At 43.9% G+C, this 16,750-nt stretch overlaps 1 protein-coding gene across 4 annotated transcripts in view; it reads left to right on the top strand.

Annotated features, from left to right (window-relative positions):
- LOC121009055 (glucose-1-phosphate thymidylyltransferase-like) overlaps positions 1-16,750 on the top strand; it is a 631,424-nt gene that overhangs the window by 590,864 nt on the left and 23,810 nt on the right. For 3 of the 4 annotated variants that reach the window (XM_040441983.1, XM_040441981.1, XM_040441984.1), the window contains 2 exons: positions 3,630-3,727; positions 11,820-11,888. In XM_040441983.1, the coding sequence (XP_040297917.1) occupies positions 3,630-3,727; positions 11,820-11,888 (167 nt within the window). The remainder of the gene's footprint in view (positions 1-3,629; positions 3,728-11,819; positions 11,889-16,750) is intronic. The other variant, XM_040441982.1, reaches the window with a different exon arrangement.

The raw sequence follows: 16,750 nt of genomic DNA, 5'->3' as shown, positions 1-16,750 counted from the left end.
TAAAGGCAGCTAAGCTGGAGATAGAGAGGCTCATTGCCAAAGAGAATTAAACTAACAAATATATGTTTACCAGTGGCTCAACCTCAGCTCCAACACGGTAAAGGTGCTCTCTCCAGCAGACACACCCTATTGTCTTTTGAAAAATATTGCAACAATGTAATAACTTCTGGCCGGCTCTCAAATATATGGACTTACAAGGACTGTTCGGTCTTGTGAAATATTCACCATTTATTGAGCATAAACATACATATATTTAAGAGATATTCATAGAAGAGATATTCATAAAAACACAAAAAAAAACACAAATAAATTTGTATTCAAAATACTTGTGAGTCTCTACGTCTAGGGGTCACTGTGGTACCTTCAGTGATAAATCCCCCCTCGTACGTTGTTTCTTCAAGCACTCCTTTGTATATAAACTTGTATATGTTTTATTATAAACATGCATGCAAGTGTTCTCTCAAGTTTTTGCAAAGTCTGCACATCATTACATATCCTTCACACCACTGGTTACACTCAGGCTCATGGTGGTTCACAGGTCGTCAGAGGTTATCAGGTTAGTATATAAGTTAGTACATAGATATATGTTGCCAACATTCGTTGGTTTGTACGTTACCCACTCCTGTGTTGGTACCACTGCCTGGTTGGTTGGTGCTGGATTTTCGTTGTGGTTGTTCTCCTCTCCCCCGCTGTTCAGACCAAATTCGTCAGCGTGGCTTCACTCCTCACCTCGGGGTTCCACGTGACCTGCAGTAAGAGTGTATGCTGGCTGCCGCTGGATTCTCGGCGTCTCACGTGACCAGGAAGACTTAGTTCTCATGTTCTTGATGCCAAAATAATTTGCTCTCTAAAGGACTCAAATTTGCTCCAACTAAAAGGCCAAATAAGTTCGGAATCTATTTAGATATCCATAAGTATATCAGAAAATTAAATATTGGCGAAGTATGCTATTAATAAACAAAAAAGTTAGGTATCCGAAGGTCCCTGTAATATATATTCTGCCGAAAATTCACAAGAGCCTGTCCAACCCTCCTGGCCGGCCAGTCGTGTCAGGAATTGGGTCCCTGACAAGTAAATTAACAGAGTATGTGGACTTTTTCTTGCAAAAGTATGTAAAGCAATCCCCATCTTATCTTAAAGACGGTGGTAGCATGTTGGAAGTCATTGAGAAATATGGTTCACCCTCCCCCAATACATGGCTTGCTACAGCAGACGTGTCGTCATTGTATACCATCATTCCAAAAGATTTAGGCATTAAAGCTGTAAAAGAACAATTTCAAAGTGATGTGGATATAAGAGATATACAGAGTAACTTCATATGCCAATGTCTTGAAGTTTGTTTAACCCATAATTACTTTTGGTTTCAGAATAAGTTTTATCTGCAGCAGACTGGGATGGCGATGGGGGCGAAATTCACCCCCAGTTTCGCTAACCTCTTCATGACTGCATGGGAAAAAGAGAATATTGAGCCTAGACTATACCAGCAACTATCTGGTGGTAGACTAACATTGTGGAAAAGGTATATTGACGACTGTCTGATAATGTGGGAGGGTGAAGAACAAGGGTTAAAAGACTTTTTAATTATATAAGTAATAATAGCTGGAACCCAACATTCATGAGTGAAATTAGTTCAGAGAGTATTAACTTTTTGAATCATACAATATTTGTGCAGGATAAAAAACTAAAAACGAGAACCTTTTTCAAGCCTACTGATGTTAATGGGTATATTGAAACAACCAGTTGCCACCATAGCCCCTGGACAGATAATATCCCAAAGGGACAATTTATGCGCATCCATAGAAACTGTACGGAAAGAGAGGACTATAGAGAACAAAGTAAAATCATGATAGAACAATTCGAAGAGAACGGGTACAATAAGGATGCTTTAGTAAAGATCAGGGACATTATTGAAACAAGGGATAAGAAAGAAAAAAGATGTAGGGAGGAAAAAGAGAAGGATTTTAGGTTCATTTTCTTCACCCAATTTAGTGCAATTGTGGAACCGTTAAAAAACTCGCTACGAAAAAATTGGGCAATATAAAAAAAAAGACCCGACTCTGGGGGATATTATCCCTGACAAACCTGAACTTTTATTTAGGAAAGCACCAAATTTGAGGGATGTTTTGGTGCATAGCCACGTCCCTATGAAGGTTGAAAAGGAAAGAAGAAACCAATTCACATGGTGCGGTTTCTGTAGTGCATGCAGGAACCACACCACAGAAGATAAAAAGATAAGAAATATTCAAAAGATAACATCTAAAAATGGTCAGATTTATGACATTAAGGGAGAAATTACTTGTGAATGTATGGGGGTAACATACCTCTTGAAATGTCCCTGCGGATTAATATATATTGGGAGGACCATGCGCAAACTAAAAACAAGAGCCAAGAACACATTAATAATATCAAAAAAGGTCTTGAGACCCACAGTCAAAATGCATGGAAAAAATCTGAAAGGGTTGTGGTTCGCAGGGATAGAAAGAGTTAAACAGAATTGGCGAGGTGGAGATCCGGTGGCGGCAATTAAATCGCCGGGAAGTAGAGTGGATTTTCAGAATGCGGTCCCTGCAGCTGGATGGTCTGAACATCGACTTTGATCTTAAACCCTGTCTGGTTGAATAGCGGAGAGTAGTTGGATTTAGTAGTGATATATGAACTAGAGGAGGAACTCTCATTGGCTAATATGAATTACGGGGGTGGACCCTTTTTTATGAATGGATTTTATGACGTATAAGTATTGTGGGATAATGCTATGCTAGTAAGTAGAGATTAATGGATTAGAGTAGGAATTCCTATTGGGTAGTGAAAATCATGGGTGGATTTTTTTATGAATGGATTTCTGACATATGAATATAGTAAAATAATACTAGCTGGTTTATGATTTATATTATGGGAATAATGAGAATTGATAATGATTGAAATCATTACTGTATTATTATTTTAAAGTAAGAGATTATATTTAAAGAATGTTACTATTTATATTTTTATGCAATTTAAAGAAAATGGGTGTTTTAAATGGTGTATGTATGTTTTCTGTCATCCCAAGACCCATATAAAAGGAACACCCACATGTGGGTGTAATATCCTCTCCTGATGAAGCTGGTGTGGCGAAACCTGGGTCGGGATGTTTTGTAATCACGGACAACTTTTATACCTTGTTCTATGCCTATTGATTTTATACTGAGTATAATAAAACCAATTTCTATATTAAAGATTGGTGGACCTTCACTATGTGCCTAGTCCATGTGCCTGAACTGAGATCTACGCCAGTCATTGACTGTCATATATTTCAGTGTTCCAACCAGAAAACTGGTCTTGAAGATGACAAATGTGGCAGGCTGCCTGTCCTGACCCTCCCTCTCCACACCCTCTTGTCAGGAAAGTGATGAGGTCAGTGGAGTAGACAAATATTGACCCAAATTTAACACTAACATGAAGTAAAATGTGTCACAAGAAAACATTCTCAGAATTGGTTAGATAAGTAAAACATTCTAAAGTTATTACGACATAAAGTGACATATCAGATTTGCAAAAATAGACCTGTGCTCAATCTTGAAGGCGTTAAAAGGAAATAATATAATTTCTAAAAAAGATATATAATAATAATGATTGACACATTTTTCTACCAGATACAAAGAAATATGGTATATTGGAGGCAGATGAAAGCTACAGAGTCAGAGCTATAAAGGAAAAGCCAAAGGCCATGGATACAGCATCAAGACAAGCAGTAAGATTTGCTTAATTATATAGTTATTTTGTTAATTTGTGTCATGTAATTAGAAATCATTTAAAGTATTTAATCACTTAAAGGAATTGTCCCTTCAAGATATAATTGGGACCCCCCTATACATGCTAGACTTAACAGTCATTAATGAGGAGCAATTTGTTGAACATAAGCCAAACATATATTGCATTAGTAGAAATAAACAAGTTCCACAGCTCACCTCTTTCCCATACACTCCCACTAAAAAGCACTGCACATGACTCTGCTGGGCCGACTCCCAGATAACGTAATGTGAAGAATAATCCAAAAAGGTGTCCAGCAAACGATTGATCCATTAAAAACCTTGTCAAAAAAAAATGTAAATCAAAGCGTACATATCAACAAATAATAAAAGGTGGACAACCCCTTTAATGATATCTTCCAAGATGTTCTAGGACAGATAAACGGCTAATGGCAGAATATCTAGTGATCTGTCATTGAAGAGGGTAATGATACCATCCAAGTCAGTGGAAGGGTTAATGTTCAACACTTGGTGTGCAATGGGGTCTTGAACTCTCCAGGCTCCATAATTTTTCTGGCTGTAAAAGGAGGTTGAACACTGACTGTTCCACTGAAATGAATGGGAGCAGTGCTGCAATAATAACCAGCTCCTTCCACTACATGGATGGAGCTTTGTAGTTCTGGCATCAACTCTAGGGGTACTCAGAACAGCTAATTGGCGGGTTTCAGGATGTCGAATATTGATGGCCCATCCTGATGGCCTATCCAAGAAAACCCCTTTAACGCATATTCCCATTGAGAAATTTACAGTGTATTTTTATAGCCTTTAGGAGAAGTATAATTTGACAGTGTGTCCCTCAGAACAGAAAAGGCTGTGCACACCTTGCATATGGTCTAATAAAGAAAGCATTACAGGGCTTCAGATGGCGACCAAAATGGTCGCCAATGCGACTTAGAACTTACAAATGGCGACAAGACTTTTTAGTCTTGTCGCCATTTGCGACTAGACCCGCCGCCACAGCTCTGCAGTTGAATACAGCGGTGGGGCACAGGAGACGATAGTTCTCTGCCCCGCAGCCGATGTTCTTAGCAGTGCAGTGGAGGAGTCTCTCCCTCCCCTCTGTGCTGCCGCCGCCGCCATTGAGATGAGAGACAAGAGGGGAGGGGCTACTGTATTTGTATTAACAGGTCAGTTATCTTCATTGGTGGCGCAGTGCGCCCTCCCCAACACCCCAGTATAATAAACATTGGTGGCGCAGTGCCAATGAGGGTTAAAAAAAAAAAAAAAAAATTTACTCACCTCCTCTAATTGATCACGTAGCTGCCGGTCTCCTGTTCTTTCTTCAGGACCTGTCAAAGGACCTGTGGTGACGTCACTGAGCTCATCACATGGTCCATTACCATGGTGATGGATCATGTGATGTACCATGTGATGAGCACAGTGATGTCACCACAGGTCCTTTGACAGGTCCTGAAGAAAGAACAGGAGACCGTCAGCTACACGATCAATTGGAGGAGGTGAGTTCATTTATTGTATTTTTTAACCCTCAATTGACCTTCTACTAAGCATTCTGTATTAAAGAATGCTATTATTTGCCCTTATAACCATGTTATAAGGGAAAATAACACAGTGAATAGACTTTCATCCTAGCAACCATGCGTGAAAATCGCACCGCATCCGCACTTGCTTGCGAATGCTTGTGATTTTCACGCAGTCCCATTAACTTTTATGGGGCCTGTGTTGCGTGAAAAACGCACAACATAGAGCATGCTGCGATTTTCACGCAACGCACAAGTGATGAGTGAAAATCACCGCTCATGTGGACAGCCCCATAGAAGTGAATGGGTCCGGATTCAGTGCGGGTGCAATGCGTTCACCTCACGCATTGCACCCGCGCAGAAATCTCGCCCATGTGAAAGGGGCCTAAGGGTGAATAGGACAAGGGTTCCAGCCCCTAAGGGGGCTAATAGTAAGTAAAAAAACAAACAAACACTAAGGCCTCTTTCACACTTGCGTTGTTGGGATCCGGCATGCACTTCCGTTGCCGGAGGTGCCTGCCGGATCCGTAACAACGCAAGTGTACTGAAAGCATTTGAAGACGGAACCGTCTTCCAAATGCTTTCATTGTTACTATGGCACCCAGGACGCTATTAAAGTCCTGGTTGCCATAGTAGGAGCGGGGAGCGGGGGAGCGGTATACTTACAGTCCGTGCGGCTCCCCGGGCGCTCCAGAATGACGTCAGAGCGCCCCATGCGCATGGATGACGTGATCCATGTGATCACGTGATCCATGCGCTTGGGGCGCCCTGACGTCACTCTGGAGCGCCCGGGGAGCCGCACGGACGGTAAGTATGCTGCTCCCCTGCTCCCCGCTACACTTACCATGGCTGTCAGGACTTTAGCGTCCCGGCAGCCATGGTAACTATTCAGAAAAAGCTAAACGTCGGGTCCGGCAATGCGCCGAAACGACGTTTAGCTTAAGGCCGGATCCGGATCAATGCCTTTCAATGGGCATTGATCCCGGATCCGGCCTTGCGGCAAGTCTTCAGGATTTTTGGCCGGAGCAAAAAGCGCAGCATGCTGCGGTATTTTCTCCGGCCAAAAAACGTTCCGTACCGGAACTGAAGACATCCTGATGCATCCTGAACGGATTACTCTCCATTCAGAATGCATTAGGATAATCCTGATCAGTATTCTTCCGGCATAGAGTCCCGACGACGGAACTCTATGCCGGAAGACAATAACGCAAGTGTGAAAGAGCCCTAAGGCTACTTTCACACTTGCGGCAGTGTGATCCGGCAAGCAGTTCCGTCGTCGGTACTGACTGCCGGATCCGCCGATCTGGATGTGACTGAAAGCATTTGTGAGACGCATCCGGATGCGGATCCATCTCACAAATGCATTGCAAGAACGAATCCATCTCTCCGCTTGTCATGGCGACAGACGGATCCGTCTTGTATCTTTTTACACATTTTTACCGGTCTGCTCATGCGCAGACCGGAAGGACAGATCCGGCATTCCGGTATTTTGAATGCCAGATCTGGCACTAATACATTCCTATGGGGAAAAATGCCAGATCCGGCATTCAGGCAAGTCTTCAGTTTTTTTTGCCGGAGATAAAAACCGTAGCATGCTGCGGTTTTATCTTTTGCCTGATCAGTCAAAATGACTGAACTGAATACATCCTGATGCTTCCTGAACGGATTGCTCTTCATTCAGAATGCATGGGACTCTATGCCGGAAATGAAAAACGCTAGTGTGAAAGTACCCTAAAATATTAAGTTTAAATCTCCCCTTTCCCAATTTTACATATAAAATATATAAACAATAAATAAATAAACATATTACATAGCGCTGCGTCCGAAAAGTCCAAACTATTAAATTATTAAAAAATATCTCCTATGCGGTGAGCGCCGTAACAAAAATAAATAAAAACCATGCGATTCGCCATTTTTTCGTCACCTTGCCACCCCAAAAAATAGGATAGGACTGTTTTATTATGGGCCGAACGTTTTATAAAATGCGAAATGCACGCTGCTTTTTTTGGTGTTTTTTTTTTTTTTTGCGTGGCATGAGTATCGCAATATTTTTTTATGGTGACGAAAGCGAATCAAAATTTTGGTATCGAAACAACCCTACGCTGAACTGATCGGCATAGCGTTGTCACGATGACCAAATTTTGATTCGGTTTCGATTTGGCGAGCACTGCATTATTAGGACCAGTGTAAAAAAATATGTTTGCATAAGCAGATGTTGCATCATGTAATCAAACAGTACATGCTTACATTCATTCATTTATTTCAGTCATCACATTAGTAAGATTGGTTTCACTATACCTTTCATGCCTCCATTTGACGTTTACATTAGTGGGGGGAAAATGGCAGTGCGTCTTATGGGGCAAATGCTGCCATTTTTACTCTGCTGCACTGATACATCGCGAGCCGTGATGCTGCACAGTGCGGCCTGCGATGTATCAGTGGGGAGGGAGGAGGGGCTGAATGCAGGCAACTGCTGGAATCGCGGCGGGGCCCGGAGTAGTCACTGTACTCTATTACACCGGGCCCCACACACAGCAGTATTTATATGTAAAGTGTAGGTAATCCATATGTAAAGTGTAGAAATCCTCTGCGGTAGGGCAATCCACCTAGTACTCACTATGAAACTCCCGTACTAGCAGGCAGGCTGGCCGGTCACTCACTTCGTCAGGGGCATGCTCTGCCTGCTTCATTAATAAAGTGGGAGGAGCATGTGCGTGACAAAGTGAGTGACCAGCCAGCCTGCCTGCTAGTACCGGAGTTTCATAGTGAGTACTAGGTGGATTGCCCTACCGCAGAGGATTTCTACACTTTATATATAGATTGCCTACACTTTACATATGGATTGCCTACAATTGAATACTGCTGTGTGCGGGGCCAGGTGTAATAGAGTACAGTGACTGCACCGGGCCCCACCACGAATTCAACACCAGTTGCCGGCCTCCATCCCCTGTATTGGGGGTCACTACACAGGGCACAGGGACACTGTTATAGGGGGGGGGGGGGGGAAATCTGTGGATGACACATATATAGCATAAGATGCTATAAATGTGTGTCATCCACAGATCCTCCCCCATAGCAGTGTCATCAACAGATCTGCCCCATAACAGTGTCATCTACAGATGCCCCCATAACAGTGCCATCCACAGATCCCCCCATAACAGTTCCATCCACAGATCCCCCCCATAACAGTTCCATCCACAGATCCCCCATAATAGTTCCATCCACAGATCCCCCATAACAGTACCATCCACAGATCCCCCATAAGTGTCATCTACAGATACCCCCATAACAGTGCCATCCACAGATCCCCCAAACCAGTGCCATCTACAGATCCCCCATAACAGTGCGTCATCCACAGATCCCCCATAATAGTGTTATCCACAGACCACCATTAGTTCAAAACCCACCGAAAGCACACCTTTTGATTAAAAATATTTTTTTTATTATTTTCCTCCTCAAAAACCTAGGTGCCTCTTATAGGGCGAAAAATGCAGTACTTATTTTTTTTTAAATGGTAAAAAAAAAAAACTTTTTTTTTAGAATGGAACTCTATGGTGAACGGATACCACTGTATGGCATCAATCTGAGGCATCCGTTTAACGTATACGCTTTTTGTATATGTTAAACAGATGGGAAAAACGTGATGTGAACCCAGCGTTAGTGACTTTTGAGATGTACCTAAATATTAGTAACCAAAATCCCATTTTCAAATGTATATTACTAGTATTATTAGGCTACTTTCACATTAGCAGCAGCTTGGATCCGGCAGGCTGTTCACCCACTGGCACAGCCTGCTGAATCTGTGCTGCTGCTAGTGCATGCGTGCCGCCGGAAGTGCGCTCTGGCCCCATTCACTATAATGGGGGGGGGGGGGGCGAGCTCCGGACTAGGGATCGACCGATTATCGGTTTTACCGATATTCAGAATTTTGAAAGTTATCAGTATTGGCATCTATTTTGCCGATATGCCGATAACGAATCGAGAACAAGGATCGCGCTGCTGTCAGTGCGATCTGTGTTCCCTCAGCAGCACAGGGGAGAAGGAAGCAGTAAAAAAAGGGGGGGCGAGATGCACAGTCACAAATAAGCAGCGGAACCCTTATCCAGGAGAAGGAATTGGTGCCGTATATTGAAGTTTTCGGTTGATATCAAGACGCTGCAGGAGACGTCCATAGGAGTGGATTTATAACAGCTGCCTGCTGGAGCGTGTGTTGAAGTCTGCGTTGTGTCTATTACTGCTGGTATCAGCGCGGTCCCTGCAACTACTTGTGGAGAAGGAAGCAGTGTCTCCCTTTCCCCTGTGCCGCTGCCACCAATGAGAGGAGAGAGGACAAGAGGAGGGGAGGGGCTGTGGCCACTGCGCCACCAATGTTGTTGACTCACTCATTCAAATTCAACCGGAGGCGGGAACTGGCTGCAGAATCACATAGCCGGTGTTCTGCCAGATTCTACCAGGTATAGGAATCTGGCAGAACACCGGCTCCCGACCTATATGACAGGTAGCTGCAATCTGCGGTAGTTAACCCCTCAAGTGCCTCCTCTACCTGTCATAGAGGAGCCCCTCCCCTCCTCTTGTCCTCTCGCCTCTCATTGGTGGCAGCGGCACAGGGGAAAGGGAGACACTGCTTCCTTCTCCCCTGTGCTGCTGAGGAAACACGGAGCGCTCCAACAGCAGCGCGATCCTTGTTCTCAGGTGCCGCACCTGAGGGGTTAACTGCCGCGGATCACAGCTACCGCTCATAGGCCTCTTTCACACGGGCGTTGCGGGAAAATGTGCGGGTGCGTTGAGGGAATTGTAATGTGTTTTGCACTCGCGTGAGAAAAATCGCGCATGTTTGGCACCCAAACCCGAACTTCTTCACAGACGTTCAGGCTTGGGATCGGTGTTCTGTAGATTGTATTATTTTCCCTTATAACATGGTTATAAGGGAAAATAATAGCATTCTGAATACAGAATGCATAGTAAAACAGCGCTGGAGGGGTTAAAAAAAAAAGAAAACATTTTTTTACTCATCTTAGTCCACTTGATCGCGTAGCCGGCATCTCCTTCTGTCTTCATCTTAGCTCTGTGGAGCAACAGGACCTGTGGTGACGTCACTCCGGTCATCACATGATCCATAACCATGGTAAAAGATCATGTGATGGATCATGTGATGACCGGAGTGATGTCACCACAGGTCCTGTTGCTGCACAGAGCTAAGATGAAGACAGAAGGAGATTCCAGCTACGCGATCAAGTGGACTAAGGTGAGTTAAATTATTTTTAATTTTTTTTAACCCCTCCAGCGCTGTTTTACTATGCATTCTCTATTCAGAATGCTATTATTTTCCCTTATAACCATGTTATAAGAGCAAATAATAATGATCGGGTCTCCATCCCGATCGTCTCCTAGCAACCGTGCGTGAAAATCGCACCGCATCCGCACTTGCTTGCGATTTTCACGCAACCCCATTCATTTCTATGGTTACATGAAAAACGCACAAAGAGGAGCATGCTGCGATTTTCACGCAATGAACAAGTGATGCGTGAAAATCACCGCTCATGTGAACAGCCCCATAGAAATGAATGGGTCGGTATTCAGTGCGGGTGCAATGCGTTCAACTCACGCATCGCATCCGCGCGGAATACTCGCCCGTGTGAAAGGGGCCATAGAGGTCGGGAGCCGGCTATGTGATTCTGCAGCCAGCTCCCGCCTCCTGTATATGAATTAATGGGCGAGTTATCTTCATTGGTGGTGCAGTGCGCCCCCCCCCCCCCCAACCCCAGTATTAAAGACATTGGTGGCAGTCGACGCTTCTGATCGGAGCCCCAGCAGTGTAATCCTGGGGCTCCGATCGGTTACCATGGCAGCCAGGACGCTACTGAAGCCCTGGCTGCCATAGTCGGCTCCATGCTGCTGTGTGCACAGAGCAGCAGGGAGAGTTTTAAGTCCTATTCACCTGAATAGGACAAGGGTTCTAGCCCCTAAGGGTGCTAAAAGTTAGTTAAAAAAAAACAAGAAAAACACCAAAATATTAAGTATAAATGAAAAAGAAAGATTTAAAAAAAAAAATAATACTTGTTAACAATAAACATGTTCTTTTTCATCAGATTTGTGTAGGAATTTTTTGTTTTTTCAAAAATGAAAATGCACAGAATATCGGCATAAATTATCGGCTATCGGCCTGAAAGTTCACAGATTATTGGTATCGACTCTAAAAAATCTATATCGGTCTATTCCTAGTCTGGACGTAGCACAGCAAACATGCCGATTATAGTGAATAGGGCACGCGTGCACTAGTGGCAGCACGGATCCGGCAGGCTGTTCCGGCGGGTGAACAGTCTGCCGGATCTCTGCTGCTGCTGATGTGAAAGTAGCCTTAAGATCTGTTATCTCTCTCAGATCACAGAAAAGGGGACAAAGTAAACAAAGAAATGCCAGAGCAAAGTAGAAATGTATTTTACTTGTATGTATAGATATAACACGTTTTTATTATTTTTAATTTTTTGAGTACTTCTTAATTTTGATTATCTATTTTGATTTATAATGATATGTTATATACATATTTTTTTTTTAGTGTCCATGCTTCTATATATTTTCGAAACACACACTACCATGTGTAAAGGAGTTTCTGAATGAGAAAAAGGTGAGCCCTGTATTTAATAAATTTCCAACAACCAGATTCTGACAGCCCATTCTTTCTTGAACTTGATTCCTTCTTGATAAGGATCTTGGGCATGCCTGAAAGAGGATTGTATCCCTTGGGCTTTCTTTAAAGGGAACCTGTCACCAGGATTTTGTGTATAGAGCTGAGGACATGGGTTGCTATCTGGCCGCTAGCACATCCGCGATACTCAGTCCCCATAGCTCTGTGTGCTTTTATTGTGTAAAAAAAACCAATTTGATACCTATGCAAATTAACCTGAGATGAGTCCTGTCCCTGAAATGAGTCACAATTTTTACACAATAAAAGCACACAGAGCTATGGGGACTGGGTATTGCGGATGTACTAGCGGCCAGCTAGCAACCCATGTCCTCAGCTCTATACACAAAATCCCGGTGACAGGTGTAAGGCAATATAGACTCTTTTGCCTAACGTGTCCCTGACACATGATTTCGGTGATCAGCTTGAATTAAGTATATTCCGGTACCGGGAGAATGAATGAAATAACACTGAAGACGTGTCTAGTTCCCATTCTGGTTTATTTCACAGTTGGCAAACAGTTATAATAGAGGGGGTTGTGCTTCCTTGAAATCCAATCATATGTTAGCATTTGTTTGACCTATAGTATGATCACACATGAGCTCTGCATTAACATAATAGATGACTCATAGTAACAGCATTTGACCAATCAGGTATATACACATGGGCCAGCAGGCACTTAAGCCAAGATGACCCTATAAGTGTCACGTCTGCAATTTTTTCAACAGTGGATATCAACTGCGGGTTATTAGGATCAATCAGATATGAATCTCAGGCGTCACTCACAACCTCAACGGTGAGTTTGAGATTCTACCATCACGTGATCAGGAGAAAACAATTCAGGTCGGCACAGTACTATTGCTTCATAGACTGCGGTTAGGTGTTAGAATATTAGAATGCGGTAGCTGACGCAGGTTAACAGGGGCCACTCAGTAAGAGTCCTACACAGTTATCTCAGCCTGCATGTAAGTAAAGGAGAGAAGCTCTCTCACATAAAGGGTACTTGCGATTGGCAGCGCTATGCGATGGTGGAAACTCCCAAGGAGACTGCAGTATCAGGCCAGAGTGGATCCGTCTTCCAGATGGTAGTGAGGAAATGAGAAGGGTCCGGTTACTGAGCAGATCTGTCCTCCGGATGGCAGCGGGGTAACTGGAGCGGGTCCGGTTGCGGTGCGGATCCGTCTCCCAGATGACAGCAGGGGAGAGGTGAAAGGTTCGGTTTCTGGAGATCCCATACACAGGTGGTGAGGCAGCAGGCGTACCGACAACAATTACAGCACGCCATGCCGCCTCACCAGCCCCCTTAAATGGAACCAGGAAGTGCAATAGGGACCTCTGATTGGTCCGAATAACTTCCGCGTTCCACCGTGGAACGCAGCCGCCGCGTCACAACCCGGAGTTCGCGCGTCTTCCGCGTTCCACGGTGGAACGCAAGGACCGCGGCAGACGAACAAAAGGCCGTCGCGTCGGCGGCATTACAATAAGGTAGGACTGTTCAAACTTACAAACTAAGGAATGTATGGGTATCTTGAAACCGCACAGGAAGTTTCTCACATTCCAAAAGGGGGAAGGGAGATTTTGTAAGTGCACTGGCCAAATGTAATACGTTTCTGAAAGGACAAAATGGAGTTACTTATAGCCCATCAATCCCCTCTTAGAACCTTATATATACACCTTATACTATATGGTTCTTTCTCTGCTCTTCCTTTGTTTGCTTGTAAGCCTTTAGGTATTCCATATACCCTTCAGGAGTATAATCCTCAGGCTTTGTTGGGGTTGTGTTTGCCTCTTCTACCTCTACCGGAGTATAGAGGAATGTTGAGTGTACCCCTCTTTCGGCCACATTTTTACATACAGCCAGAAGGGAGGGCACACACTGTAGACAACAGCAGAGACACACTATTGCAGCGATCACGGCGAGTACCACTCCTAAAACATATCTTATTTGACCAAAGTCAGGTATCCAGCCAAAAAGCCAGTGCCACCAACCTTGGTCAACATCCTGTTTTATATGTTTTATCATCTCTTCTAATTGGCCTATTTTATCTTTTATTCCACGGGAGTGGTCTGATAAATTGAAACAACACATCCCTGCGAACGCTGAGCATCCTATACCATGTTGGAGCAATAAATAGTCAATAGTTGCCCTATTCTGCAAGATAGCCTTTTTATACGATTGTATATCCAGCAGCATATCTTGCAGAATTGAACTAGTGACATTTATCTGTTTTACCATAAAACAGGCAAGTTTTGATATTGTCCTGTGGTTATATATGGCCAAACCTGGTACTCCTATCAAAGACATCCCTAAACTCATATATTCTGATCTAGAGAGGAGATTCACATTATAATCACAATTTTCTGGTAACTGTAGGGAAGTGTCTCTCGTGTGTCGTGTCTGCATTGCTGGAAATAGTGGTATCATTGCTAACGTCAACCTAGCTATTGTACAGGGTCCCTCTGTAATATTGGCCGGTATGTATGTGTAACTAGTATTCCCACAGGCCAATACCCATCCTGTTGGGAGAGGTACATGTTTGTCTAGGGATGGTATTGTTTTTGTAATATTACATTGCATATTTTTTCCTGATACTATCTTTTTACAACTACCTAAATCTCTATCACAAATATTTGGTTTAGTCTTGTTCTGCATTTTTGCTTGTATGCAGGGGGGCAATAGTGTCTCATCACAGGTGAAGTTATAACATATTCCTGCTGCTGTGACAAGACCTGTAATTATTTCTATCATATTACTTTGCAGAGTCTCATATGTAGGACAGTCATAACAAGCATGATAAGGATTTACATATCCATATTTAACATCATGATCCTCCAAATCTGTGTCATTCCATTGAGAACGTAGGAGCTCCGTCCATACATCTACTGGGGTGGGGACTGCTATCAGACATGTCTCCAAAATGTTAAATGCAGATAAAGTGGTTCGGAGACAAAAGTCAGTTAAGTTCAGAGTTTTGGCCAGGTACAGCCATAAGTTCTCCTTTGTCTTCCACAGATTGTCTTCTCCTCTGCATTCTGTTTTCAGGTATATCTGTCTGTTCCACAGCCATGGGACAGTGAATAGGAGACACAAAACTGCAATTATCAAAGCACTACATTTCAGCCATCTCGAGGAATTTCCCGACTGCGTCATCTCGTTGGGGGTCAAGGCTGTCTGCCTCCGTTAGTACCCCTTCTGTATCTTCTTCGAGGTCAAAGCTGTCTGCCTCCGTTAGTACCTCTGGGCCTCGTTGGAGGTCAGGGCTGTCTGCCCCCGTTAGTACCTCTCTTTTCTTCACCAACTTAATCCTTGTGGCGTGGATCCACGTGGGCGACTGTTCAGTGAGGACTGCTGTTCTGATGATTGCGACTACCTCGGTAGGTGGTCCGTAGGTGAAGCTTCCTGGTTCCTTTCCCTTCTACAAGATCTTGATCATCACCTGGTCGCCTACCCGGAATGGATGGGTTTGTTCCTGTGAAAGAGAAGGAGACTTACAAGCAACTTATTTTTCAGTTTTACTGAGGACCTTGATCAGATTATTACTCCTCTCTGATCAGGTCCAAGTCCCCTTCCTGCACTACCAGGGGGCGTCTTGCCCATGGTGTGGGGAAAGGCCTACCCATGAGTATCTCAATGCTGTTTATGTCCTACTCCGTGGAAATGTGCTATTAAGATGGAAGCACTGTGTTGGGGAATGCACAACTTCCCCTCTTCGCAGACTAATCCTATCTCAGGATTTTTCTGCAATACTGAATAACACCAGTCTTACTGTTCCTGTTCAGTGGCATACCACTGAAGATCAGTAAGCATTTGCAACATCTCAGGGGTTGGAGGTGCCAAACATGGCATCTCCCAATGGTTACACAAACCTGTGAGGTTGCATTTGGCCACTCATTTCGCCACCTTAACTGCCAGTGCATTGCCCTGTGAGACATGATCCTTACCATCTGCTGCCGTGAATCCTCTCCTCTGCCAGATTATACCATGGTCCCACACTACCCCATGTGTGTACCTACTCTCAGTATAGATGGTGACAGGTCTATCAGTATGTAGAATACATGCCCTAGTGAGTGCAATGAGCTCAGCTGCCTGCTGTGTTGAGTGCGGATGTCCTTGAGTAGGCCCACAACATCATGAGTGGTGTGCAAAAATGGTGTAATGTCACATTGTGAAAGAAGTTGCCGACTCTACCATCATAGCACAGGCTGCAAGAGAACACAGACATGCCGGCATCCCTTGAACAGGGGTGGGCATTACCTTTGAAAAAAAAAACACAAGGACGCAACTTGCCTCCGTTTTCTTGTGTCAGTACACCCGCCATGGTTTTACAATTTCGGCGTGCAAACATGTGGAAGGGCATATTATAGTCAGGGAGGCCCAGCGCTGGACTCGACATGAGTGAACATTTCAGATAATCAAATGCATTGTACATTTTCAGAAGACCATTTAATCAAATCTGGATTTTCTTCCAGAGTGGCTTGCCTCAAAACATTGTCATAGTAGGAGCAATCAGGAATCCATTGTCTACAGTAGTTTATCATACCAAGGAAAGATAACATTTCCTTCTTGGTGTGCAGGGTGACTAAACCCGCAATAGACTGGACTCTTTCTGCGTTCACCTTTTGTGAGGACAAAGCCCAAGTATTCAACCTGCATTTTACACCATTGCATTTTCTTAAGTGTCACTTTGTGACCATATCCTGACAACCATTGTAAACCATCCTGAATGCTGGCCTCCGCTGACATGCTACACAGTAATAAATCATCGACATATTGCAGCAGCACAGAACCTTGGGGGGGGGGGGGG

The sequence above is a fragment of the Bufo bufo genome, chromosome 7 (genome assembly GCF_905171765.1).
Source record: "Bufo bufo chromosome 7, aBufBuf1.1, whole genome shotgun sequence".
Lineage (NCBI taxonomy): Eukaryota > Metazoa > Chordata > Amphibia > Anura > Bufonidae > Bufo > Bufo bufo.
This window is presented reverse-complemented; position numbering and strand designations above follow the sequence as displayed.